The sequence below is a fragment of the Phasianus colchicus genome, chromosome 25, assembly GCF_987193195.1.
Source record: "Phasianus colchicus chromosome 25, bPhaCol1.hap1.1, whole genome shotgun sequence".
NCBI lineage: Eukaryota > Metazoa > Chordata > Aves > Galliformes > Phasianidae > Phasianus > Phasianus colchicus.
The window spans coordinates 4919812-4945703 of NC_143460.1; the positions used below are offsets into that span (position 1 = coordinate 4919812).

The following is a 25892-nucleotide window of genomic DNA, read 5'->3' on the forward strand; positions in this document are numbered from 1 at the left end:
GGGGGGTCTCTGGGCAGCGGCCAGCGGGATCAATCCCGGCCCCACAGCGCTATGGGGGAAGGGGGGGGGGCACGGAGGGCGCGTTATGGCCCCACAAGTGTCCCCAGAGTGTCCCCACGGCTGAGTCACACCGCGCTCCGGCCGCGCTCCTCCCTCCACCAGAACTCTCCAGGCCGAGGAATGCGGCCAAGCCGGAGCCCAAAGCCTCTTTGGGGGGGCTGCCAACACCCCTCCTCCCCCCCATCCGGCACCCATCGGGGAGCAGCGCGGGGGGGGGGATGCAGGAGCTGCCAATATCAGCTCCAAACGGCGGTTTTGGGGTGATGCAGACCCACACGGCAGCAGTGGGGGCGCAGCCAGGATCGGGGTGCTGGGAAGGGGGGGGGGCAGCGCCCTCAGCCCCCTACACGATGCCCATCAGCACCGCCCGCTGCGTGGCACCCCGTGGGCACAGCCCGGCCGGAGCCAGACGGGTGCTGCCCCTCGGGGGAGGGGGGGATCCGGGGGCTGCGCCGGGAGCAGCTGAGTGCGGGGGGGGCACGAGGATCTGTGCCAGCAGCGGGGGACGGGTGGGCAAAGGGCTTGGGAGCGCAGCGGGGATGGGCGGCATCGGCGCCATGGGGGGGGAGAACCGGCGGCACCCAACCCGGGGGGGGTGGAGGGCGGGGGGGGGAGCATCAGCGCAGATCTGGGGCTGCTCGGCTGCTCTGTGCACCGCAACCACCGCCCCGGCGCTGCGCCCCGACGGCCGAATCCCGCATCCCGCATCCCGCGTGGCTCCGATCCCACAGCGCCAGGCCGGCAATTCGCTGCCCACCTTACGGACAGCGCCGTAGGGGGGGTGGGGTGAGGATGGGGGGATGGGGGAGGCTGTGACCCAGCGGCCCCCACCGCGCCGGAGGATGGAGATGCTGCGCACGGAGGGTCTGGAACAGAGGAGCCGCTTGTCTTCGCCTCTCTCCGGTTGTTTATCCGCGCTGCTGACACCAGCTGCAGGCCCCGAGCACGCGCAACCCGTCCCCGCTGCGGCTCTGACCCCCAGTTTCCCCCCCCCCCCACCCAACCACCACCTCCCACAGCTCTGCCCCATACGCAGAGTGGGGCTCGTAGGGCTGCGGGGCCGCTTCCCCTACCCAGCATCCATCCTTGGGTTCACGGGGTGGGCAGCCCCCTCCTCTGACCCTGTGTGACATGGGGGCGGGGGGGAGGCTGTGCTGGGGGGGCAGAGCACCGTCACAGCCCCACACAACCCCCCCCCCCTCCATCCCCACCCCATGGCACACATCGCTGCCCGGGATGCTCGGGTTTGCTGAACAGCACCGCGGTCCGACGTTGGGATGGAAAGCAAAGACCTGCACCAAGGAGCCCACGGGAGGGGGTCTGGGGTGGGGGGGGGCTGTGGGGGGGCGTTGCCCTCAACCCTTCTCCTGCGGCCAAACGCAGCTCAATGAACACCTCGGAACCGCTCGGATCCATCAAACGCACCTCCAGGCTCCAGGGACGCGGACGGGACCGGCGCTGCACGCACTGCCGCGACCCCCCCCCCCTCACCCCGCTTTATTCCCTCATCCCCGCCGCTCTCCGGGCGGCACAACGGAGCTCCGGTCCCGCGGGTGAATCCTTCGCTGCCACGGGGGGAAACGCTACGGGGGGTTGGAAGGACGGGACGGCCCCGCGTTGGGCCCCGTTTGGTTTCAGACCCCCGCGGGGTGGTGGGGAGGGGGGGGGGGGCGATAACTCCGACCCATCTGTGCGCTCTCAGCCCTGGGGATGAGGCTGAGACCCCCGAGCGGGGCTCACCGCTGCGCCCGGGCCGTAAGGGAGGCCCCTGCTTTGCTGTCCTCTGCGATGGGGCTGCTCAGCCCCCCCCACTCCGTTTCCCTCTCCCCCCCCCGCTCGGTGTCATCCTGCGGCCGCTGTTGTCGCATGCCGAGGTCGCTGCGGGCCGCCCCGCTCCGTTCCCGCTGACCGCAGCGCTCTCCATCAGCGCTGCCCCCCCCTCCTCGCCCCCCCCCCTCCTCCCAGCTCTGCCCATAGGAGCTGCGACCTGGGGGGGTCGCTGAGCTGACAGTGCGCGCAGCCCCGGCTCAGCTGTGCTCCCCACGGGGAAATGCTGCTGTGCCCACATCCCCAACCCCCCCATTTCACCCCAACACACCCCGTATCCCCAAACCCTCTCCAGACCCCAAAATTCCCCCATACTCCCAACCCTCCCCATACCCCCAAACCCTCCCCACACCCCAAACTCTCCCCATCTCTCCCCCATCCCAGCCCCACACCCGGAGCTGCAGCACTGCCCACATCTGGCTCTGATTTTCCTGGAGAAGCCGCACAGCCCGCGGGGCTTTGGAGGCTCCGGGAAACCCACGGGCAAATGCCCGGCTCAGGATGTGGTCTCCTGGTTGATGGAGGGAGGAAAATGGGGCTGGGGGGGGGTACGAGGTGGGCAGCGCTGCTTTGGGGACGAGGATGGAGGACCCCCCCCTCCACCCCCCAACCCTCTGTACGGAGGGGCCTGGCCAAGAGCACAGCCCTGGAGAAGGAGCTGGAAGCCGTCCCCATGACCTCACCGCCACGTGCTGCCGAGGAGGAAAAGGGGGGAAAAAAAGAAAGAGGAAAACGGGTCATTTCTTTAAAAATAACCTTTGTGTGGGGTTTGGTGCTGGGAGAGAAAGTGTGACGTTGGGCACTTCGAGCGTGACCACAGGGAAAGAGAGCTCTGGGGGTGCCTGGGAGGTGGGGATGGATGTGGGGATGTGGGGACGTGGGGACGTGGGGATGTGGCTCTGGGGGGAGGTTGATGCTGAGAGCTGCACTTCCCCCCCTTTGGGGTCACCCATCCAACTGAGCACCCAGGAATGGAAAGCAGAAGTGTGGGATCAGAACCCACAACAGCACCCCTGGGGGCTCACGGGGGGGGGTGGGCACCCCCAGCTGTAGGGCATCACCCAAACGGGGCTCCCATCTTTGGGGCGTCCCCGCTTTTGGGGTGTCCCCACCTCCAGGTGATGCCAAGTTTCATTAAGCCACCATTTATGGGACGCCCCTCCTCCCCACATCCCACAGACACATTGGGGTCGGCCCACCTCCATCCCACTCCAGTGCCACGACCCCCACCTACAGCCATCCCCCCCCCATCCCCCTCACCCAGCTGATGCCATCCAGCCCCTCTTGCACAACTTCCCCCCAACCTCACTCAGATGTCAGCACCACACACTCAGCCCAACACGTCCCCACAGCCCCAACACGGGGGCACCACGAGGCCCCAAATGGGTGCTGACACAGTGGGATGTTCCCCCTTTCCCCCTCCCCCTACACCCCCCCCCTCTCTATGGGGTCCCCCATTTCTGGAGAAGAGCCTTTTATGGCCATATCCTCTGCACCTCAACCAGCTCACAGCCACATGCTGCTGCCTCGTTAGTCACAGCGTTAACGAGGAGCCTGGAAAGGCCCTGGGGGGGGACGTGCCTTCCTTGGAAGCACCCTCACCCCATTTCCCTGCACTGGGGGGGGAATTGGGAACCACGGTTGTGTCAATGGGTTCAGGTTCCCAACAGGTTCCAGTTCCCAATAGGTTCTGGTTCCCAATGGATTGGGTCAGGTCACCAACAGGCTCAGGTTCTGAATAGCTGTGGGTTCCCAATAGGTTCAGGTATCCAATGGGTTTGGGTCCCCATTGGGTTTGGGTCCCTATTGGGTTCTGGTCCCATTGGGTTCAGGTCCCCATTCTGTTCTGTCCCCAAGCAGCCCCACTCACTCTGCCTGGGGGCACGGGGTGCTGCTCCCCACGGGATGGGGCAGAGGGGTTGGGATGCAGTGCTGTGCCATGGAGATCCCGGCAGCCTCGTTCCAAACTCAGCCCCGATCCCACTGAACAGCCGTCCCACCCCATAAAGGCCCCATCCCACCTCCCTGCCCCTTTGTGTGCCCTCAGTGCCCCTAATTACAGCCGTGTGCCACCGCTGCTGGAAATCCCCATCTGGGGGACGGTGCTGTGGGTCACATCCCACAACAGGACACAGCCCCATAGGGGGACCCCACTGCTCCTTCCTCACCCCAGAGCAATTGGGGGGGGCGGGGGGGGCGGGAATCCCATTTGGGTGAGGCTTTTGTCCCTCACATATCTGGCTTGGGGCTGTGGGGGGGGCACACAGCCCTCCCCCCATACAGCCTCACTTCTCCCCACCCCATCAAACCCCATTGCAGCCCCACTGCTCCCCCCATACCAAACACCCCAAGCTGGCATTCTGCCCCAAACTCTCTCTTTGCCCCCCCAGACCTCTCCCTCTTCCCTTTGGGGACAGAATGGGGATGGGACGAGGACAACCCCCCCCCCTCCCCCCACCCAACCCCTTCTAACCCCCCCACCCATCCCCACAGCCCTGCATTGGGGGCTGCAAACCCAGAGCTCCCGCGGGGTCGTCCCCACCGCAGAGGGGCTTTTGTGTCCCCCACAGAAGTGTCACCCAAACGTTCCCAGCTCGGGGGGGGTCCTATGAAATGTTGGGGGGGGGGGGGCACAGCTGGGTGACACAGGAACGTGCTGCCCTCTGGTGGCCGCACGTCGGAACTGCATCCCCTCCGTAGGGAAACTGAGGCACAGCCCCAACCCTCCCCCCCCCGTGTGGCCGCCCCCGGCCGGGGGGGTCCTTCTGTGCATCAAAGGAGGGAACAGAAAGGCACCCATATGTCTACCCCACCGGAATCCTATGGGTCCCCTGTCAACATCCCATAATACCCCACCAGAACCCCATGGGCAGCCCCCAGCCCCCCCTCACGCGTTACCCCCCTGCACAGCGGGGCGGTGCGGGGTGACCCAACGTCGGACCCCACAGCCCCCCCCCCTAACCCTAACACAACCCCCACCCCGTCGTTCCCCCATTGGGGTTTTCCTGGGGCGCAATGGGGTGAGCAAAGTCAGCGGGCGGTACGGGGTGGGGCGGGATGACACCAACGGGGGGGGGGGGGTGGATCGTAAATCGGGGTGGGGGCACCGGGGGCTGCATCCCCCCCCCCCAGTGCGAGCAGCACGTGGGGGGGTTGCGCCCCACGGCTCCGTGGGGGTGAGCGGGGGGGTGGGGGAGGCCGCGTCGTGCCCCCCCTTGGCTCCCCCAACCATCGACCCCCCCCCCGCATCACCTGGAAGCGAACGCCTTCGGGCAAAGAGCAACGGGGTGCGGTGCCAACGTCACAGCCCCGCACCGCCCTGTGCCGCAGCCCCGCGGAGCGGCTCCGGGGTGAGCAGGGACGGGGGGGGGGGGCTGCGCGACTTGGGGGTCACAGCTTAATGGTGGGATGGGGGACACGTGGGGGGCGGTGACCCCGCTGGGCACCACGCTGGGGACCCCACAGAGCCCCCGCGCTGCCCCACATGGGGTCAACCCTCTGTGCCCCCCCTCCCCCCCCCCCCCAGCAGCCGCCGTGAGGATGGGAGACCCTTTTGCCTACTGGAGCGGACCCCCATCCCGGTGAGTTCCCCACACCCCACAGCGCCGTGCTATGGGGCGCAGAGGTGACGGCACCGCCGGACTCACCGCCATCCGTCCATCTGTCCATCCATCCATACAGCAGTGAATATGAAGACAACCCCCACGGCCCCACCAGCTTCGCCCGACCCAGCGCCAAAAGCATCTACAGTGAGTATAGGGCCGCCCCACACATCCCCCCGCCCCCCCCCCCCACATCCCTGACCCCCCGCGACCCCACAGATCAGCGCAAGGACTACGGGCAGACGCTGCTCAAACCCCAAAGCGACTTCCAGCACCCCGTGGAGGTAGGAGACCCCCAGGGTGCCACCAAGTCGTGGGGCACCTCACACCCCATAAAAGACCCCATAACGTCCCATAACAACACCCGGCTTCCCCCCCCCCAGCACCTGCTGACCCTACGCCTGGAGCGGGAGCTGCGCAGCGTGGAAGATTGTGTGGGGCGGCTGCGGGATTTGGAGGCACAGGGGAAGGTTTGGGGTCAGGATCTCCTCCTGGGGGTCCGGGATCAGGACCTGCTGCTGAGCGACGTGGAGAGCAGGGTACCCCGTGGTGACCCCCAGACCCACAGCCCCCCCCCCCCCCAGCACCCATGTATCCCAATCGCCCCGTGAGCCCTTCAGACCCCCTTGCCCTCCCCACTCCCATTCGCCCCCATAACCTTCACACCCCCGTAAGCCCCATCCCTGCAGCCCTCACGTCCCACTTTGCGCCCCTGAAGCTCCCTGCACCCACATAACCTTTGCACCCCCATAACCCCCACCATATAACCCACACCCCATAATCCCTTATAACCTCTCACACACCACGTAAGACTCCACCTCGTAATTCCCAGCCCCATAAGCCAGACCCTATAATCCCACTCCTCGTAAAACCCCATCCCATAACCCCGTTCCTCATAACCCCCCTATAAGTCCCCCACCCTACAACCCCATATACCCCATAATCCCACACCTCATAACCCCACACCCTCCTATAACCCCACACACCCCATCATCCCATACCCCACAACCCCCAAGCCCCACGCACCCCATAACCCCCAGCCTATAACCCCATACATCCCATAACCCCCCACTCCCCAACCTCACAAACCCCACAAACCCCATAACCCCCCGCCCTATAGGAGGACCTGGACTCGTTCCCATTGAGCAGCATTCAGGATTGTGTGGTCACTCCAGATGTGGGCAACTACGATTCAGTTCTGGCCATCAGCGTGCAGGAGAAGAGCCGGGGGGGGACCAGCGTGCTGCTCTTCCAATGCCACCACATTGGGGTGAGCGGGGATTGGGGGGCATTGGGGGGGTTGGGGAACACATAGGGCCGATCGGTTATAGGGGCACGGGGTTATGGGGCTGTGGGTTATGGGACTGTGGGGTTTTTCAGGCCGGGATGTTGAAGAGCAGCCTGGAGAAGTTGGTGCGGCAGTGCAAGGAGGAGCAGAGGCAGTACGGGTATGGGATGGGGGGAGGGGGGCACGGGGCTTCCCTCTGCTGGGGGGGGGTCACTGCCTGTCCCAAAGGGTCACCCCAGGTGGGATCTGACCCCTCCTGCCTGCTGGTGGCACTGGGTGCTGCCCCATCTGCCCCCATTTGTCCCCCATCCATCCCCATCCATCCCCCATCCATCCCCATCCATCCCCCATCCATCCCCATCCATCCCCCATCCATCCCCCCTCCATCCCCCCTCCATCCCCCATATCCATCCCCATCCATTCCCCATCCATTCCCCATCCATCCCCATATCAATCCCCCATATCCATCCCCATATCCATCCCCCATATCCATCCCCATATCCATCCCCATCCATCCCCCATATCAATCCCCATATCAATCCCCATATCCATCCCCCATATCCATCCCCATATCCATCCCCATATCAATCCCCCATATCCATCCCCATCCATCCCCCATATCCATCCCCATCCATCCCCATCCATCCCCCATATCCATCCCCCCTCCTCCCCCCATCCATCCCCCCCTTCCCCCCATCCCCCACCCAACCCCATCTGCCCCCCATCCCCCATCCACAGCCACTGAGCCCCACAACCCACACCAATGTGCTCATCCCTAAACCCATTGGGTTTTACCCTCCCCCACCCCCATCCCTGAGCTCTCATCCCTCTTCCCACCCCCTCTATACACCCAGACCCCCCTTCATACCCCCCCTTCCACACCCACACCCCCTCCCTGTGCCCCCCACCCAGGAGTATCCGAGAGATGCCCCCCCACCCCCCATACGTCCCAGTATCCTACAAAGCTCCGGAGCCTTGGGCAGAGCACAGCAGATCCCGAGCGCTGCCCCCCGTCCAACACAAACCTCCTTCAGACTACGGTGAGCCACGGGGTGGGGGGGTCCATGGGGTGGGGGGCGGGTGGGCGCTGTGTGTCCTGCTGGCAGCATCCCACCTCCCCCATAGGAGCGGAGCAGAACAAGTGGATGGGCCCCAATGGAGAGACCATGTCGGACCCCGAACGTGACGTGGTGAGTAACCCCCCGCCCCCACTTCTGCCCCCCACCCCACACGAGGCTCCCACCCCCCCACAAACCCCCCCATCACCCCCCTGTTCCCGCAGTTGGTCCTCAATCACGTGCTGGGAGATATGGACCTTTTTGTGGGGCGGCTGCAGGGCAGCGCAGGGAGCACCAAAACCCCAAAGAAGAAGAAGAAGAAGAAGAAGAAGAAAGGTGGGGGGGTGAGGGGGGGCAGTGCTCAGGGTGCGATGGGGCTCTGGGGGCTGCTTCAGCGCCACCCCCTCTGTATTCCTCCCCCCCCCCCAGATCTTCCCTCCAAGGCAGAGTATGTGGACTTCTTCCAGAAGGTGAAATACGCCCTCAACCTCCTGGTACGTCTGGGTGGGGGGGGGGGGGGGAACTCCATGGGCACAGACACCCCCCCCCATCCCAAACCCTATGGGCGCACAGCCCTCCTACCCACCCACAGACCCCTCACCCCACACACGGCCATAAAGTGGGGCCAGGCAGTGTGGGGGGGCTAAATGGGACCACCCCGTGCCCCCCCCCCCCCACAGGCGTACAACTGGCAGCACATCCAGACCCCCTCCGGACCCGAACTGCTGGATCTCATCTTCCAAACCCTGACCTCTGTGAGTGCCCCAGGGACCCCCACCCACCCACCCACCCCCAACCTCTGGGAGCGACCGCAGAGAGCTTGAACCCCCCCCCAATAAGCAGGTCCTGGAGGAGTGCCCCCACCCCCACCTGGCTGAGGAGGTGGAGACCCCCCTGCTGCTCCCGGAGGCGCTGCAGCTGCTGGATGGGACCCTCCTGCCCGACCAGCACCGCACCTGGAAGAGTTTGGGAATGGCCTGGAACAGGAGCCGGTGGGGCGGCCCTAAACCTTCCAATGGGGCACCCAGTGCAGATAACCCCACCCTACCCCACCCCCAACCTCAACCTTCATCCTAACCCAAGCCTAACCCTAATCTAACCCAATCGTAACCGTAACCTCAACCAAACTCAACTCCAACCCCACCTCAACCCCAACGCAACCCAACTGAATCACAACCCCAACCAAACCCCAACCCCAACCAAACCCCAACCCAACGCAACCCAACCCAATCCCAACCCCATAATCACTCCAACCCCAACCCAACCCCAATCCCAACCCAATTCAACCCCACCTCAACTCCAACACAACCCAACCTCAACCCAATCCAACCCCAACTTCAACCCCAACGCAACCCAACTCAACCCAACCCAATCCCAATCCAACCCAATCCCAACCCCATAATCACTCCAACCCCAACCCAACCCCAATCCCAACCCAATTCAACCCCACCTCAACTCCAACACAACCCAACCTCAACCCAATCCAACCCCAACTTCAACCCCAACGCAACCCAACCCAACCCAACCCAATCCCAATCCAACCCAATCCCAACCCCATAATCACTCCAACCCCAACCCAACCCCAATCCCAACCCAATTCAACCCCACCTCAACTCCAACACAACCCAACCTCAACCCAATCCAACCCCAAACCAACCCCAACTTCAACCCCAACACAACCCAACTCAACCCAACCCAATCCAACCCAATCCCAACCCCATAATCACTCCAACCCCAACCCAACCCCAATCCCAACCCAATTCAACCCCACCTCAACCCCAACGCAACCCAACTGAATCACTCCAACCCCAACCCAACCCCAATCCCAAACAAATTCAACCCCAGCTCAACTCCAACACAACCCTACCTCAACCCAATCCAACCCCAAACCAACCCCAACTTCAACCCCAACTCAACCCAACTGAACCACAATCCCAACCCAACCCCAACTCAACCCCAACCTGAACCCAACTCAACCCAACCTCAATCCCAACCCCAAAATCACTCCAACCCCACCTCAACCTCAACCCAACCCCAACTCAATCCCAACCCCAAACCAATCCCAACTTCAACCCCAAAACAACCCAACTGAACCCCAACCCAACACACCTTCAACTCAACCCAACCAATCCCAATCCAACCCAACCCCAATCCCAATCCCAATCTCAACTCAGCTCCAATCCAACCCAACCCAACACCAGTCCAACCCAATCCCAACCTCAACCCAACCCAACCTCAACTCAACCCAACCAACCCCAACCCCAACCCCAACCCAATGCCAATCCACCCCAACCCCAACTCCATCCCAACCCCAACCCATCCCCAACCCAACCCCCCACCTCTGCAGGGCGCAGTACCCCAATGGTGAGGAGGTGCCTCGCTACATCCCCACGTTCTCTGATGGCTGGCTGCCCCCCCCCATGCTGACCCCAGATAATCAGCCGGTATGGGGCAGGAGGGGGGGGGATGCGGGGGGGGGCACAGCCATGTGCCTCAGTTTCCCACCACCCGCTGCTCTTCCCCCATAGATGTTGGCTGGGGACAACCCCGGATACAGAGATCCTGCAGAGCAGCTGTGAGTGCACCCTGACCCCCCCATCCCCCCCCCTCAAAATAGGGATGGCAGAACCCGCTCACTGCTGTGCCCCCCCCCCGCCTCCCCCCACAGACCACCCCTCCACCCCCCCACGGTGGTGCGGGCGCTGTATGAATTCCAGGGTAGGAACCCACAGGAGCTGAGCGTGAGGATGGGGGACACCCTGCAGGTACAGCACGTGGGGGGGGGGGGGGATGGGGGACCCCCCCTCCATACACTGGCTGCTGCCCGCTGCCCCCCCCCCAGGTGCTGGACCAGCAGAAGAAGTGGTGGTTGGTGCGGAGTCGCAGGGGGGAGGAAGGCTACGTCCCCAGCAACATCCTGGAGCCCGTGGGACACGAGGACGACAACCAGGTTTGCCCCCCAACCCCCGGCTGGTTGGTGGGGGGGGGGTCACCACCTCCTCACCCCTCTCCGTACCCCCCCAGGGCAGCCCCCCCACGCTGCACATGGGATCCTCTCCGGCAGAAGTGACAGCGTGGCTGAAGGAGAAAGGCTTCTCTCCGCTGTGCGTTGTTCCCTGACATCCCCCATCCTCCTCTTTCCCCCCCCCCAACCAAAAAAAAAAAAAAAAACGTGACCGACCCCCCCCCCACACACCCCTCCTCACCGCCCCCCCCCACCCCACAGCACCGTGCGCTGCCTGGGGGTGCTGAGGGGGCAGCAGCTGCTGCAGATGACGGCAGCGGAGCTGCGCGCTGTGTGTCCCGAGGAATGGAGGAGGGTCCTCTTCAAACTGTCCCCCGTCCGCTCCGCGCTGGGGGTGCGTCTGTGACCCCCCCCCCCTTTCCCCCAAAAAAGGGTCTTTCACGGGGGGGGGTGATGAGGGGCGAGCCACGACCTCAAACTTGTCCTCCCATCCCACCCACCTGCAGATGGACCCCAGGGACTGACAGCGCTGGTGCCACCCCACCATCATGCAACCCCCCCCCAGGATGGAGCACCTCTCTGTGGGGGGGGGTGCAGCCCTGTAGGATTGGGGGGGGGCAGAAAAGAGGACCCCCACCGCCCCACACTGAGCACCCATCTCACCCACAGCCACTGATGGAGCCGTGCTGCTGAGTTGGGGGGCACTGGGGGGGGGGGCAGGGAGATGCGTGCTCCTTGTTGGTGGGGGGGGGGGGTAAAAGAGGTGTGAAATAAACGCACTGATAGCAGTGACAGCGGCTCTGTGTGGAAATGGGGGGGGTCCCACACCCCCCCCCACCCATCAACCTCACCCAGTGCAGCACCCATCCCATAGCACTGCACTGTTAGTGGGTGGGAATGCGCTACTGACCCCCCCCCGCAGGAGGGGACATGGGGGGGGGGGAAATGGGGGGGGGACCCCAACCCCATCCCACCTCCCACAGTGGGGGGCTGAGCCTGGCACCCCCCCCTCCATCCCACAGCACAGTGAAGCACACGGAGCGCTGTACCTCCTCCTTTTATTGAGGCTGGGGGGCTCCCCACCGCAAGGGGGGGGTGTTAAGGGTGGGGGGCAGACCCCCCCCCTTTACTCCTTCTTGCCCCCCCATTTGGCCATCTTGTTGTTGATGGGCATCTTCTGGAAGCGGCTGGACTTCAGGTACGCCGCCACCTTCTCCAGTGCCTATGGGACATAAAGGGGTGATGGGGGGGGGGGGGGTGACGTCACCACCTCCAATCCCCACAGACCCCCCCCCCCCACCCTCCAGACCCCCCCCCCCATCACGCTGACCCCAAAGCGCTCCATGAAAGCACACAGGTTGCTGTAGGGCTCCAGGCAGCGAGGAGAGAAGATGCGGTTTTGATCCAACACATCAAACATGAGGAAATCCACAAAGGTGAGCTGCGAGGAGTTTGGGGGGGGGGGGGGACACACAAAAACAGTGAGGGTACGGAGACACCCACCCCCCCTTTTAACCCCCCCCCCCCCTCGGGTGGGTGGGGGTCGCACCTTTTCCCCTGCAAACCATTTTCTGTCCCCTAGGAAGGTGGAGAAGAGCCGCAGTTTGCTGGGCAGCTGCTCCAAGTATCCTGGCTTCAGCTTCTCCTGGGGGGGGGGGGGCAGACATAAAGTGGGTGGCACCGGGTCCCCCCCCCCCCCCCACGGGAATGGGGGCACTCACAAAGTCGGGGCTGTAGCAGACCATCACCAGGCTCATACGGAAATCCATCACCTGGTTCTCCAGCACATCCACGCGCTGCCGCTCCTCCTCCGTGTCCCCACCTGCGTATGGATGGTGGCACCGGGACCCCCCCCTTCACACCAACCCCCCCCCCACCCCCAATTTTGGGTCGGACCCCCCCACCCCCCCCCTTGGCACTCACACATGTTGTGCTTGCGGGCGATGTAACGCAGGATGGCGTTGCTTTGTGTCAGTTTGACGTCGCCGTCGATGAAGTAGGGGAGCTGGGGGGGTGGGGGGAGGTAAGGGGGGGGGGGCTTGGGGACATCGGGTGTAAAAATGGGGGAGGGGGGGGGCACAGCAGGGCAAAGGGATGGGGGGGGACATCTGGGCACTGGGGGGGGGGCATTAAGGGGACATCAGGATGGGGAGACGCTGGGATGCGGGGGGGGGACGACATCAGGGCAAAGGGATGTGAAAGGGGTGGGGGGGGCACAGAGAGGTGGGGGACACTGAGGTACAGGGGTAACGTGGAGGTGCCCCCCCCCTTCCCCCCCCCCTCCATACATTTGGGAAATCCAACCCCAGCTTCTCCTTCTCGTTGATCCATTGGCTCTTGTCATAGTCGGGGGCTGCGGGGACAAGAAGGGGGTCATGCCATGATTGCCCCCCCCCACCCCCCCAACAAGCTGGGGGGGGGGGGCTCAGGCACAAACACCCCCCCCAAATGTGTGGTTTCCAAAGGGCTGGGGATGGATGGGGGGGGGGGGGGACCAACCACCCTATCCCCCTCCCAGCACCCAAAGCACCCCACCAACGGGGGGGGGGGGGGGGGGGTATGGGGTGGGCATGGGGGGGTCCGCCTGCCGCCCCCCCCCCCCCTCACCTTCCCCACAGCTGTACAGTTTGTCCTCGTAGGGCGTCCCGGTGTGCTCCAGCAGCAGGCGGATGGCGTGGGCCAGCTGGGGGGGGGCACAGGCAGCAGTGAGCCCCCCCGTGTGGACACAGAAGCACGGAGGGGGGTGAGAGATGCCCCCCTCCCCCCCTTTGCAATGGGAGCGCAAAGCACAGCACGTGGCGGGGGGGGGGGGGGCAAAGAGCGCTCCCACTGAGGGGGGGGGGGCAAAATCCTCCAAAAATCAACCACCCCTCCTCCTCCCCTAATAGAAAGCCATCGGGAGACCCCCCCCAAGCGACCCCCCCCCCCCAGGGTTGGGACCCCCCTGTACGCCCCCCCCCGGTCGGGGTTCACCCCAAGACCTGCACCCCTTCATACCCCCCTCCCTCCCCCCCCCCCCGACCCCAAAACCCCAAAGCACAGCACAAGTTTTTTTTTTTTGGGGGGGGGGCCGGATGCAAACAGCCCCCACCCTCCAGCGGGACCCCAGAAATAAACAGCCCTCCCCCCACCCCCCCCAGCAGCGAAAAAAAACCCAAAAACTCCGATACTCCTCAACCGCCCCCCCCCCCTTTCCAGCGACCCCCCCATGGAGAAAAGACCCCCCCCCAAGAGTTGGGACCCCCCCGTGACCCCCCCAGCGCAGCCCCCCCCCCCCACGCACCCCGCGGATGTCCCAGTATCCCAACACCGCCATTGCTACGCGCGCTCCAGACGCTGCCCCCCCCCTCGAGCCCCCCCCGCAGCTCCTCCCTTCCCCGGAGGCGGGGCTTTGAGGGGGGGTCTTAAAGGAGAATGCGGCTGTAGGCAGCATCAGCGTAACCCCCCCCCCCTTTTTTTGTTTGCGGGCTGTGCCTTACCTTGAGGCTCCCCTATTTTTCCGGGGGGGGGTCACCAATTTTCCTTGCCCCCCCCCAACTTTGTGCACACAGGGCTCCCCATAACCGGCAGAACTCCCTTGCAACCCCCCCCCCCCCCCACACACACACAGTTGATCGGGACCCCCTTGGTGTTGCTCACGGTGGGGGGGCACAGGACCCCCCCCCAGCACCCTTCCCACGTCGCACGTGCCCCCCCCACCCCCCCCGCAGGCCCACAGTGTGCACGGGAGCCCCACAAGGAGGGGGGGTCCTTTATGCAGGGGGGGGGGCACATCTTCTCTCTTCACTCCTGGGGGCTGCAGTGTTGGAGGGGAGGAGAAGCCCCCCAGAGGAGCCCCAATATCCTATAAACCCCCCCCATTTCCCATTATACTGAGGGGGGGGGACAGAGGATGTCATCGCCCTCCACCCCCCCCCCCCCACGACAGATCCACACACACAGCACTGCAGACCCTCTGTTTTATTCTGCAGAGGAATGGGGACGGGGACGGGGGGGGGTTTAGGGGGGGGGGTTTAGAGGGGGGGTCGGGGGGGGGGTCCCATCCCCCTCACTCCTTCTTGTTGCACCACAGCGCCGTGTGCCAGAAGATGGGGGTCTTCATAAAGCGCCCCGAGCGCATGTAGGCTGAGATCTTCTCCAAGGCCTGGGGGGGGGCGGCAGGGGGGGTAATGTGGGGACAGAGGGGGGGACAGGGATGGGGACAAAGAGGGCAATGGGAATGGGGACGGGAAGATGGATGGGGACGGGGACAGGGAGGATGAGGGGAATGGGGGTGGAGAGATGGATGGGGACAGGAAGGGGAGAGGGGAAGGATATGGGATTGGGGACAGTGTGGGGACAATAAGGGGACAGGGATGGGGATAATGAGGGAACATGGGGACAGGGATGGGGGTGGAGAGATGGATGGGGACAGGGATGGGGACAGAGATGAGAACAGGTTGGGGACAATATGGGGACAGGAACAGGGATGAAGATGGATACAGGATTGGGAATAGGGATGGGGACAATATGGGGACAGGGATGGGGACAATATGGATACAGGATTGGGAATAGGGATGGGGACAATATGGGGACAGGGATGGGGACAATATGGATACAGGATTAGGGATAGGGATGGGGACAATATGGGGACAGGGATGGGGATGGATGAGGACAAAGGTTGAGGACAGGAATGGATGCAGGGATGGGAATGGGGATGGATACAGGATAGGGGACAGAGATGGGAATGGGTTGGGATGGATGGGGATAATTTGAGGAAGGGGTGAGGATGGAGGGGGGTGACATGGGGACGGGGATTTGGGGTCCCCACTGACCTCAAAGCGCTGCATGAACTGCTTCAGGTTGCCCTGCAGCTCGGGGCAGTCGGGGGCAAACATGCGTTGCTGGTCCAGCACATCATAAGCCAGAAAGTCAATGAAGGTGAGCTGAAGGGAGGGGGCAGCGGGGTCAGCACAGCTCCGGACCCCCCCAAACCCCCACCCCACCCCCCCACCCCCCCAGCACCCACCTTGGTCCCTACAAACCACTGCCGGGAGCCCAGGAAACGTGACAGCTGCCGCAGTTTCCCTGGCAGCTGCTCCAGGTACGCCGGCTTCAGCTTCTCCTGCACGATGGGTTGGGGTCAGCACAGGGATAGGACCCCCCCCCCAGACCCCCCCAAGCCCCCCCCCCCCAACACCTGGGGCCACTCACAAAGTCAGGGCTGTAGCAGAGCCGCGCGAAGGCCATGCGCAGATCCATCAGGTGGTTCTCCAACATGTCCACGTGCTGCTTCTCCACCTCCGTCTCCCCACCTGTGGGACAGGGAATGCATCAACACCTCCCCCCCCCCCCCCCACAGGACCCCCCCCTCCCCATCCAGCCCAAAGCCCCCCCCCCCAACTCACACATGTTGTGCTTGCGGGCGATGTAGCGCAGGATGGCGTTGCTCTGGGTCAGTTTGGTGAGCCGGGGGGGTCCTGGGGGGTGGGGGTATGGGGGGGGGGGGGTCGGTCAGAGGCATGGCAGCCCCCCCCACTTCTCCTCCTCACCCCCTCCCCCCCGCAGCGCCACTCACATTGGGGAAGTCGAGGCCCAGCTTCTCCTTCTCATTGGTCCAATCGCTCGGATCGAAGTCGGGGGCTGCATGAGGGACCCCCACGTTGCACCGGAGTGGGAATATTTGACGGGGCGGGGGGGGGGGGGGGAGTAGGTGGGGGGGGGAGGCAGGAGCAGCTCCACCCCCCGCTCTGCCCTCCCCAGGCACTGCTAAGAACTTTGTGCCAGGAGCAAGGTCCGTGGAGCGGAACGGGGGGGTGGAGGAGGGGGGGGGCAGGAGGACAGCGCTGGGTGCCCCCCAACCCCCCCCCAGAAAATGGGCTGCAATGGGTTCACCCTAACCCTAACCCTAACCCCCCCCCCCCCAGCCCCCTCACCTGGCCCGGCTTTGTACCGCCGCTCCTGGTAGGGGGTCTCGGTGTACTCCAGCAGCAGGCGGATGGCGTGCGCCAACTGCGGGCACAGCCACTTCGTCACCCCCCCGCCGCCATTCCCCCCCCCCTCCACACCCCCACCCTCACCTCCCCCCCCCCCCCCCCATACCCCCACCCCCCAGGACCCCCCCGGCTCACCCCGCGGATGTCCCAGTAACCCAACGTGAGCACCATGCCGAGCGCTGATCCGCACAGACCCGACGGGACGTTGCGCTCCGAGACAAACGCAGCAGAGCAAAGCGAACCCCCCCCTCCCCCCCCTCCGCCTTCTATTTCTCTTCCCACCCCCCCCCCCGCGTCACCGGGGCCGCCCCCACCGCTCAGAGTCCGGCCCTTCGCTCCCCCCCCCCCCCCGCCCCCGAATCACTGCGCCCCATTTCTTACTTAAATACTTTTATTTTCCATGCTTTGCTTTGCTTTTTTTTTTTTTTTTTGCTTTTTTTTTGCTTTTGTTGTTGTTGTTGTTGTTCCCACGGGGGGGGGGAGGGGGCACAGGATGGGGTGGAGATGTGGGGACACGGCTATGGGAGCAGCCCCCCCTCCCCTCAGCCTCAAAGGGAGCACAGGGGATGGGCAGCCCCACATCGTTCTCTGTGCCACCCGGACCCCAGCACGATGTGCCCCCCCATAACGCACGGGTTGGGGGGGTTGGGTTCCCTCTGGGCGAGAAACTGGACGGAGAGGCAAAAAGGGGCGGGGGGGGGGGGCTAGTAAAAATACTGGGACCCACGGCTGGATGCTGGGGGGAGGACAAAGGGGGGGGTGTAAGGCTGTGTCCCCACCCCCAATGGCCCCCAATGTGTCACTGTGCAGGAGGTGACACCAGGACCCCCCCTGCAGCGCCCAACGCAATGCCACCCCCCCCCACCCCCACGGGGTGTAACACAGATGGGGGAAAAGCAGTGAAAAACGACCGAAAAAGACACACACACCAAAAAAAATAATAATACAAAAAGACAAAAAAGAAGAAGGGAGGCACAACAACGGGGGGGGGAGGCAACCCGGGGCAGCAGGAGGGGACGGAGCCCCGGGGATGGCACTGGGGTTGGAGGGGAGGGTGAAGAAAGGGGCGGGGGGGAAGGAGGGGTCAGTGGGTGGGTGTGGGGGGGGTGATGGACAGAGCGTCCTCCTCCTGGATGGGCTCCAGCTCCGCGCTCTGCACCGCCTGCGTGATCAGCGTCAGCTCCTGGCACAGCGTCTCGAAGCGGTACCCAACGCGGATGTCGGGGACGTTGGTGCGACGGATGTCGTTCCCTTCCGGCCCCTCTTTCAAGTAGTGGGGGCCCAGCCAGTAGCTCTTCACCTGGGGGGGAGAGAGAAAAAAGGGGTGGGGTGGGGGGGAAACCTGCAGCCACCCGGAGGGTCCCCAGGGTGGGGGGGGGTTGTGGTACCTTATGGGAGAAGCCGCTCATGAGGACGCTGTTGCGGGCCAACTCGCACATGTCGCAGGAGCTCAGCTTCCACACCTGCGTGGCGATGCTGTACTCCTCCATCAGCGGTTCCTGGGGGGCCACGTGGGGCCTTAGCACAGCCCCATAACCTCCCCCCACACGGAAAGGGGGGTTCTAAGGTTCTCCCATTCCCTCTGGACCTCCAGAATCCTCCAGAACTTGGTGGCTCCTTCTTGTTCTGGGCCATTGCCAAGCCCATCCTATCAGCCACCACCGACTGCATTCCACGGCCATGGCCACCACCAACCCCATCCCATCCCCATGGCCACTACCAACCTCGTGACCATCACTGACCCCATCCCAATGGACATGGCCACCAACTCCTTCCTATGGCCACCACCAACTCCATGGCCATTATTGACCCCATCCCCATGGACATGGCCACCAACTCCTTCCCCATGGCCACCACTGACCCCACAGCCAACACCGACCCCATCCACATGGACATGACCACCAACTCCTTCCCATGGCCACCACTGACCCCACAGCCAACACTGACCTCATCCCCATGGACATGGCCACCAACTCCTTCCCATGGCCACCACCAACTCCATGGCCATCACTGACCCCATCCCCATGGACATGGCCACCAACTCCTTCCCATGGCCACCACCAACTCCATGGCCATCACTGACCCCATCCCTATGGACACGGCCACCAACTCCTTCCCCATGGCCACCACTGACCCCACAGCCAACCCATCCCCATGGACACGGCCACTGCCAACCCCATCCTGTTGGCTCCCCCAAACTATTCTGGGTGGGGAGAGGCTGGTGACCTTCAGCCCCTCCCCCACAACCTCACCTTGGTGAAGTGGAACTGGAGGGGATCATCGGTGGAGAGGGAGACCATGAGCCCCCGTGAGAGGTACTCGGGGAGGGGGTTGCGGTGGTAGCTGAGGAAGAGGCTGTTGTTGCTCAGCGGGGACATGGCGATGCCAATCTGTGCCAGGTAGTACAGGTACTGCAGCACGGGGGCCTGGGGGGCAAGGCAGGGTGAAGGGGGGGTCCTGGAGTGCAGCAAGTCCCCATGGCTGAGCCCCCCAGCCCCTCTCACCTTGCGCAGCAGCAAGCCATGTGAGATGTTCTCCGACACCATGAAGCCCGACACGAGGTGATGGATGGGGCCGGCCTCGCCGCAGTGCGGGCGCAGCACGAAGGTGTGGAAGCCCCTCTTCCTGTGCACAGGGACAGCCATGGGCCCCCAACCCCAACATCCCCCAGCCCCCCAGGGCCGTGGGGACCTCACGTCCTTACCTACGGAGGTGGTTGAGCACCGTCATGTTGGCATACATGTAGTACAGGTAGTAGGAGTAGGGCGGGTTGTCCTCCTCCACCCAGTTCCCCGGCAGAGGGCTGTCCAGGTTGAAGATGTGATGCTCCGGTTTGGATTCGTCATCCACGCTGTCGAAGCCGTCCACCTGTGGGTGCCAAACCCAAGTGGGACACTCACCCCCCCAGCCGTAAGGGAGGGGAGGGAGTGGGTCAACCACACAACCACGAGGATGGGAGGGAGCGGGTGAGGGTTGGGGTGCGGTGCTCACATGCTCCAGGAAGAGGTGCAGCTCGGGGTGCTGGGCAGGGTGGATGGTTGCCTCGTAGAGGGGCAGGAAAATGTTCTCCAGCATCTCCTGGAAGTTGGCCAACTGCTTCTTGGTCCGGTAGACATCGCTGAGCATGGATGGACAACGCTTGGAGCCCAGCGCCGCGTCCCACCTCACCCAGCCCCCAACCTCGGTCCCCCCCCATAAAACCAGGACCCAAACCCCCAGGGATGGGCACTCACAAGAGCCGGGGCACCTGCACCAGCCAGCGGACGTTGTTGGAGTGAACACGGTGGTTGACAGCCCAGCAGGCCAGCTTGTCCCACTCGTCCCGAGAGCGGCCGTAGATGGAGAGGCGCAGCTCGGCGTTCTGGTACTTGCTCTCCTCCAGGTCAGACATCACCTCCTGCCAGATGAGGGAACAGAGAGCGTCAGCCACGGCCAGCAGGCACAGGGATGGGGGTGGCACTGCCACCACGAGGACACGGGACTCACCTTGATGATGTGTGCAAAGTACTTCCCCGAGACGCGGTTGTCCGTCTTGATGAAGATCTCCCTCAGGATGGACTCCCCAATGGGGTTGTACTTGGCATTGAACTTGTCAAAGCGGTGGAAAGTGTTGCGGTCCTGGAATGGGGGTAAAAACGTGAGACCCCCCCTCCCACACACAGAGCCCCCATTCAGGGCTTTCAGCTCCCATCACTGCAGGACAGCCCGGAGGAGATCCCACCTCCCACCACCCCATCACCACTGTGGGATGGACCCGGAGAAGATGATCTCCCACCACTCTACCACCGTGGGATGACCCTGGAGAAGAAGACGACTCCCCCCTCCCCATGGCCAGGGCTGAGCTGAAGGCCCCACTCATCCCCAAGCTCTGGGGATGGCCCCGTACCGCGTGGACGTCCAGAGTGTCCACGCTGAGGTCGTAGGCGGTGAGATTCATGGTCTCAAAGACCTCCTTGAGCGTCTGCTCCTTGCCTTTCTCCACGTGGACGATCTCATCCAAGTGCTTCTTCATGGCCCTCTTGATGAAGCGCAGGAGGTGCTTCTGGTTCATGCAGGACGAGGCGTGGATGTGAGTGTCCACCTGGGAAGCAGAGTTGGTGCTCAGGTCCAAAAGCCCCCCAGGTGCCCTCCCCCCCCCCCCCCCAAGCAGGGGGTTGCAGAGCTGCAGCCCTGCAGTACCTTGCGGATGTTGTAGAAGTCGCGGTGGGGCACCTTCTTCTGGGCTGCCAGCTCCTTCATCTCATTGAGCAGCACGTGCATCTGGAACTTGGAGCTCAGGTACTGCAGGCGGCGGTAGCAAAAGGATTTGCTGCCCAGGGGAGTGGGGAGAGAGCGGTCAGTGCGGGGAGAGAAGGGAGAACATCCCTCCCCAAAGGTTGGTGCACACCCACGACGACGCCAGGATGGAGGTGAGGACGTGGGATGAGAGCTGGCACCGCACATCACAGCCACAGCCCCGTGGTGCCCACCCCCACCGTGGGACCCCTCTCCTCACATGGGCCCATTGATGATCAAAGCCATCAGGAAATTCATGTCGGCGATGAACTCCTGCAGGTCGGGGTAGGGCAGGTCCAGCTCCGTGCTCCTGGGAGGGGGGGACAGAGGTGGTTACATCCCCACATCTCCCACCAGCCACCCCATGCTTTGCAGTGCACCCCTACTTGTCAGTGAGGTCCTGCTTGGTGTAGACGTGCACCACGCCATCCACCATCTTCAGCCCAAAGCCCAGGTCGGCCGGCATGCTCTGGGGGTCCCACTTCTCATAGGGGTGCTGCTCTGCAAACGGGGGGTGCACGGCAGCATCTGCAGCAAGAAGAGACCCCAAAAAGTGCACGGAACCACGGAACTCACCGAGAGCAGCCCCACACCCGGTGCTGGAACCCTTCTGCCCCCCACTCACCGGCAGCCACGGGGGTCTCAGGCACCTCCTCGTAGCTGCGGGTCTCCAGGGGCTTCTCGGAGAGCTCCTGCAGGAAGCGGGCAGTGGTCTTGCAGAAGCTCTGCAGGGACAGCCCCATGTACTTCTCACGCAGGAACAGCGCCTTCACCACGCTCTTGGCCGCGTCCAGCAGGTCGGTGAAGGGCACCTGGGGTGGGAAATAAAGAACAAGTAGGGGTTTCATCCCAAAAAAATCATCCATGGGGGGCCAATGGGTGCCATTCGTTGTGGGGTGGGGGGGTTCTCACCCCACACTTCTCCTCCCCAGAGATGGTGACACGTTGGAACTCGCGCTCCAGCAGCGCCTCGCGGTCCTTGGGGATGTGATCCACGTGGTCCTCGTGCTGCTCCTTGAGGAGCCTGGGGGTGCAGCCATCAGCACGGCGCTGGGACCCCCCCCAAGGATGGGGAGGCTGGGGGCATCCCCGGCTGGCAGTGCCCCCCCACCCCGACCCCAACGCACGGATGCATCCCCCAACCCCACAGAGCACAACGAGAGGTGGCGGTGGGACAGAGAACGAAACGACTCGTGACACAGACAGCCCCAAGCAGAGACAGGAGGGAGGGGACACGCAGTGCTGGGGGGGACAGGGGACGACAGGGCCACGTTGTGCCCATTGCCCCCATCACCCCAAAATCCCATCCCTACACCTCCTGCCCCGGGCGTGTTAACCCTTTCAGTGCCAGCATGGGCACAGGGCATGGGGCAGCTCTTGGCTCTGTGTTGGGGCTGTTGGGGGGGTGGGGAGGGGGGAGGAAGATTGGGGCTTGGGGTGGGGGTCCCTGAGCCCCCGTGTCACCGCGCCGGACACTCACTGTAAGTCGGCGGCACTGTCAACTTTCAGGAAGTCCTGTTTGGCTCTGAGCAAAATGTCGGGCTCAAGTCTGGGGACGGCCGGGAGGAGAGAGGGGGTGTGGATGGAGGGGAGGGGGGGGGAGGAGGGGGGAGAGAAAACACCCCGTTAATACCCCACAGGAACGGACAGAGCCCGGAACCAAATAAACCAGGAAATCAGACAGCAAGCGTGACACCCACGGGAGAGGACAGAGCGGGCACAGAGGACGGACAGCCCCAGGGGTGGCGGTGGCCGTCCCCAGGAGGGGGGGACACCCATGGGATGGGGGGAGGGTAGTGGTGGTGGTGGTGGGGGGGGAAACACCCCCTTACTTGACATCCTGGCTGATCTGGCGCTCCAGGCGCTGCCGTCGCTCCTCCAGCTGCTCGATGGGGCTCTCCTCAGGGAACTCATACGGCGCCGTCCGCATTTCGCTCTCGGCCAGCGAGCGGCAGAACAGCTCCTGTGTGGGCACCGCGTCATGAGCTGCATCCGTCCTCAGCCCGCTGCCAGCCCTGACATGAGCTGAGCTGGGGCTCAGCCCGCTGCCATCCCCTTCCTTCCAACCCCCAACTCATTGCACAGCCGGCACACATCAGGCGCACGGCGCCACCACGGCACGTGGAGGAGGAACACGTGGTCCTGGGCAACAGGAAGCAGCTGAGCCCCCCCCCAACATCCAACGCTCCCCCACCCGAAGCTGAGACCGGGCCGACTCGGTGCAGGGATGACTCACCTCGGCGATCTCTTTGTATTTGCCGTCCATGGAGGTGCGCAGGTTGACTGGGAAGTGCTTGAGGCAGTGCGGGGTGCCGGGCAGGGAACGCGCCGACTGCAACGGCCGGGAGCCCCCCCGCACCTCTGCAGGCACAGACAGTGTGTGAGCCCCGGGGGGGGGGGTCTGCAGCCCCTCCACAGCCCTCTGGGATCCGCATCCCACAGCACTGGGGGCACACGGAGGCAGCGCCATCTCCCCCCACCACCTTACTCAGCATAAGGGGGGGGTGTTAAAGCAGGAGGAGCGACAGCGGGGCTCAGCTGCGGGACCCCCCCGCGGCACTGCCAAAGGTGCCCATGTCACAGCTCGCTCGAGCTGCCACGGGGAACCAACCCGACCCCATCCACAGCACTGAGGGGGGGGGCACAGCCCCACGTCTGTGCCAGCGCAGCCTTCCTCCTCCTCCTCCTCCTCTTCCTGCTCCTTCCCCCCCCCCACAACGCACACAGCGCTGCGCCACAGCACCGCCGCAGAGCCCCCCCCACACCCACCCCTCACTGCCCTAATGGAGGGGGGGGGGGAGACGGGATGGGATGGGAAGGGATGGGAAGGGATGGGACGCAACACCGGGACCGCCCCCCCCCCCAAACCCCCACGGGAGGAGCGCAGCCCCGACGGTGATGGGCGCAGCCCCGCAGCGCACACGCGAACCCAGACCCCCACGCACGTCCTCCCCCCCCCCCACCGCGGGCACAGCATTACGGGCGGGGGGGCTCACCTGCGGGGCCGGCCGCTTGCAGGCTGCCCCGCTTCTTGAAAGGGAAGTGGGCCGGGGCGGCCATAGCGCTGCGGGGGCGGTGCGGGGGGGGTTGGGGGGGGCCGGGAATGGCGGCGGTCCCTCCCCCCCGGGTTGATGATTGATGCGGGGAGCGGAGCCCGAGCAAAGTCCCCGGCAGGAGGGAGAGCCCGGAAGCGACCGAGGAAGAGGATGGGGCGGGGGGAGGAGGAGGAGGAGGGATGAAGGCTGCCGGAGCGCGAGGGGCGGAGCGAGAACCCATGGAGGATGGGGATCGGTGCTGCCCCCAGCCGAGAGCGGTGTGAGCCCCGAGACGTGGGGTGTCGGCATTGTCCCCCCCTCCTCCCACCCCAAAGTGGCGTCGGTTCCTCCAGCAGCGCCGTTCCGCCCCCAGAGAAATTCGGTGTCGGACCCCCCCTCCAAAAAATAGCATCAGTGCCTCCGGCAGCAGCAGAGCCCCGCACCGTACTGCCACCCCGACCCCATCAACCCCCCCCTCCCCAGCCGGGGCATCACCTCCTTCAGATGAGCATCGCTGCCCCCCCCCCCCAGTCCCCCACGTGCAGGACCCCACGGACGGGCTCCAAAGTCCCCCAGGAGGGGAAACCTCATTCCCTCCCCTCCCCCTCCCTCCCCCAGACATCCCACCTTCAGGACAGGACCCCAGGAGGGACCTCAACCCCAACACCACCCCCAGACCCTGCTGGGGGGGGAGGGGCTGTAAGACCTCAGAGCCCTCAGGGATTGAGATATCAGCCCCTCCCCCCACAAGGGACCTCCAAAAGACCCCCCCCCTCCCCCATTGGCACCTCCAGCATCTCTGTGCCCCCCCCTTCAGAGTTACGGCATCGGTCCCCCACCCAAAACACAGCATCATCCCCTCTGTGCTTCCCCCAAACGAGGTACGGCGTCGGACCCCCCCACCCCAAAAACAGCATCAGTGCCTCCACAAACCTCCCTATGCCCCCCCCCGGAACCCCCCCACAGGGCAGCCGCACCCCAACAGCCGGGGGTATCGACTGTCCCCCCCCCACCCCCCGGTCCCCGCGTGCCCCTACCTGTGCCACCGCTCCGGACGGGACGGGCACAAAAGGGGCTGAGAGCCCCCAACCCGGTGCTGGAGGATGCGGTATTTTTAGGGGAGGATTTTTAGCCGTCCCGTCTCCCTCCCCTCCCCATCCCATGTGGGGGGCAGTGCCCTTATGGGGACACTGGGGGGGGGGGGGGGGACGGGACACAGGGCTGAGCGCTGCGTTACGTCCGGGCGCAATCCCAGCCTTTGGTGATGGTATTTTAATTGGGCCCCCCCCCCTTCATTAGCGCCGCGTTCATTAAAGGCGTTGTGTCCGCGGGGACAGCGGGGACGGCCGTCCCTTTGTCAGCACCGCAGGAGGGGGACAGCTGGGGGGGGGTCGAAGGGGGGGCTAGGTGGGGGGATGGCACCCAGCCGTGGTGCTGTGGGTACAGAGGGGCTCACAGTCACCGCTGCGGGGACGTGGGGGGACAGCGGGGTGTGTGCCCCCCCCCCTTAGGTGACACCCAGAAATGTGGGGTGGGGACAGTGATCGTGGGGGGGGGGGGAGGAGTGGGATGGGGGAAGGAAGGCTGAGCACCCATAAAGAGCTTATGCAGCGGGAGGCGAGCGGCGCGCAGCAGCGCAGATTATGGGTGCTCGTTAGCGGCTCGCGCTAATTAGCTCCATTTCCCAGCATGAGGAACCCCACAACCCCACGGAGGAGGGGGAATGGATACAAGTGGGGCTGAGCCCATCCCTATACAAACCCCACAGCCCCCAGTGCTGGCACCCCACGTCCCCAGGGGTTTTCCA

At 64.5% G+C, this 25892-nt stretch overlaps 4 protein-coding genes across 5 annotated transcripts; 1 reads left to right on the top strand and 3 right to left on the bottom strand.

Annotated features, from left to right (window-relative positions):
• The first annotated feature begins 5142 nt into the window (after positions 1 to 5142).
• On the top strand, positions 5143 to 11607 carry EPS8L3 (EPS8 signaling adaptor L3). Its single transcript, XM_090124595.1, is given in 20 exon segments — positions 5143 to 5237; positions 5414 to 5468; positions 5569 to 5636; positions 5709 to 5773; positions 5873 to 6028; positions 6610 to 6759; positions 6870 to 6937; positions 7690 to 7817; positions 7903 to 7967; positions 8060 to 8171; positions 8265 to 8329; positions 8516 to 8590; positions 8679 to 8827; positions 10183 to 10279; positions 10364 to 10410; positions 10504 to 10600; positions 10678 to 10813; positions 10816 to 10939; positions 11062 to 11194; positions 11307 to 11607. Coding segments are annotated over 19 exon segments (1794 nt in total). The 5' UTR covers positions 5143 to 5237; positions 5414 to 5427; the 3' UTR covers positions 11325 to 11607.
• Positions 11608 to 11842: 235 nt separating this feature from the next.
• Positions 11843 to 14211, bottom strand: LOC149915058 (glutathione S-transferase Mu 3-like). Its single transcript, XM_090124596.1, has 8 exons — positions 14084 to 14211; positions 13408 to 13483; positions 13089 to 13153; positions 12724 to 12805; positions 12522 to 12622; positions 12350 to 12445; positions 12131 to 12241; positions 11843 to 12022 (listed from the first exon to the last, which is right to left on the bottom strand). Exons 1-8 carry the CDS (start codon positions 14114 to 14116, stop codon positions 11927 to 11929), a joined length of 660 nt encoding a protein of 219 aa, XP_089980722.1. The 5' UTR covers positions 14117 to 14211; the 3' UTR covers positions 11843 to 11926.
• A 600-nt stretch (positions 14212 to 14811) lies between these two features.
• On the bottom strand, positions 14812 to 17045 carry LOC116238756 (glutathione S-transferase 2). The gene is made up of 8 exons (XM_090124426.1): positions 16911 to 17045; positions 16716 to 16791; positions 16335 to 16422; positions 16188 to 16246; positions 15994 to 16094; positions 15809 to 15904; positions 15615 to 15725; positions 14812 to 14944 (listed from the first exon to the last, which is right to left on the bottom strand). Exons 1-8 carry the CDS (start codon positions 16944 to 16946, stop codon positions 14849 to 14851), a joined length of 663 nt encoding a protein of 220 aa, XP_089980552.1. The 5' UTR covers positions 16947 to 17045; the 3' UTR covers positions 14812 to 14848.
• Positions 17046 to 17222: 177 nt separating this feature from the next.
• Positions 17223 to 24161, bottom strand: AMPD2 (adenosine monophosphate deaminase 2). 2 transcript variants are annotated; one of them, XM_031608604.2, is made up of 18 exons: positions 24047 to 24161; positions 23287 to 23411; positions 22883 to 23013; positions 22531 to 22599; positions 21963 to 22074; positions 21676 to 21862; positions 21437 to 21578; positions 21271 to 21360; positions 20955 to 21084; positions 20662 to 20856; positions 20262 to 20393; positions 20009 to 20172; positions 19767 to 19893; positions 19480 to 19643; positions 19280 to 19400; positions 19028 to 19201; positions 18164 to 18274; positions 17223 to 18075 (listed from the first exon to the last, which is right to left on the bottom strand). In XM_031608604.2, exons 1-18 carry the CDS (start codon positions 24108 to 24110, stop codon positions 17860 to 17862), a joined length of 2454 nt encoding a protein of 817 aa, XP_031464464.2. In that variant the 5' UTR covers positions 24111 to 24161; the 3' UTR covers positions 17223 to 17859. The 2 variants fall into 2 exon arrangements, with proteins under 2 accessions (XP_031464464.2, XP_031464465.2); XM_031608605.2 differs by lacking the exon at positions 22531 to 22599.
• Between the last annotated feature and the right edge of the window lie 1731 nt (positions 24162 to 25892).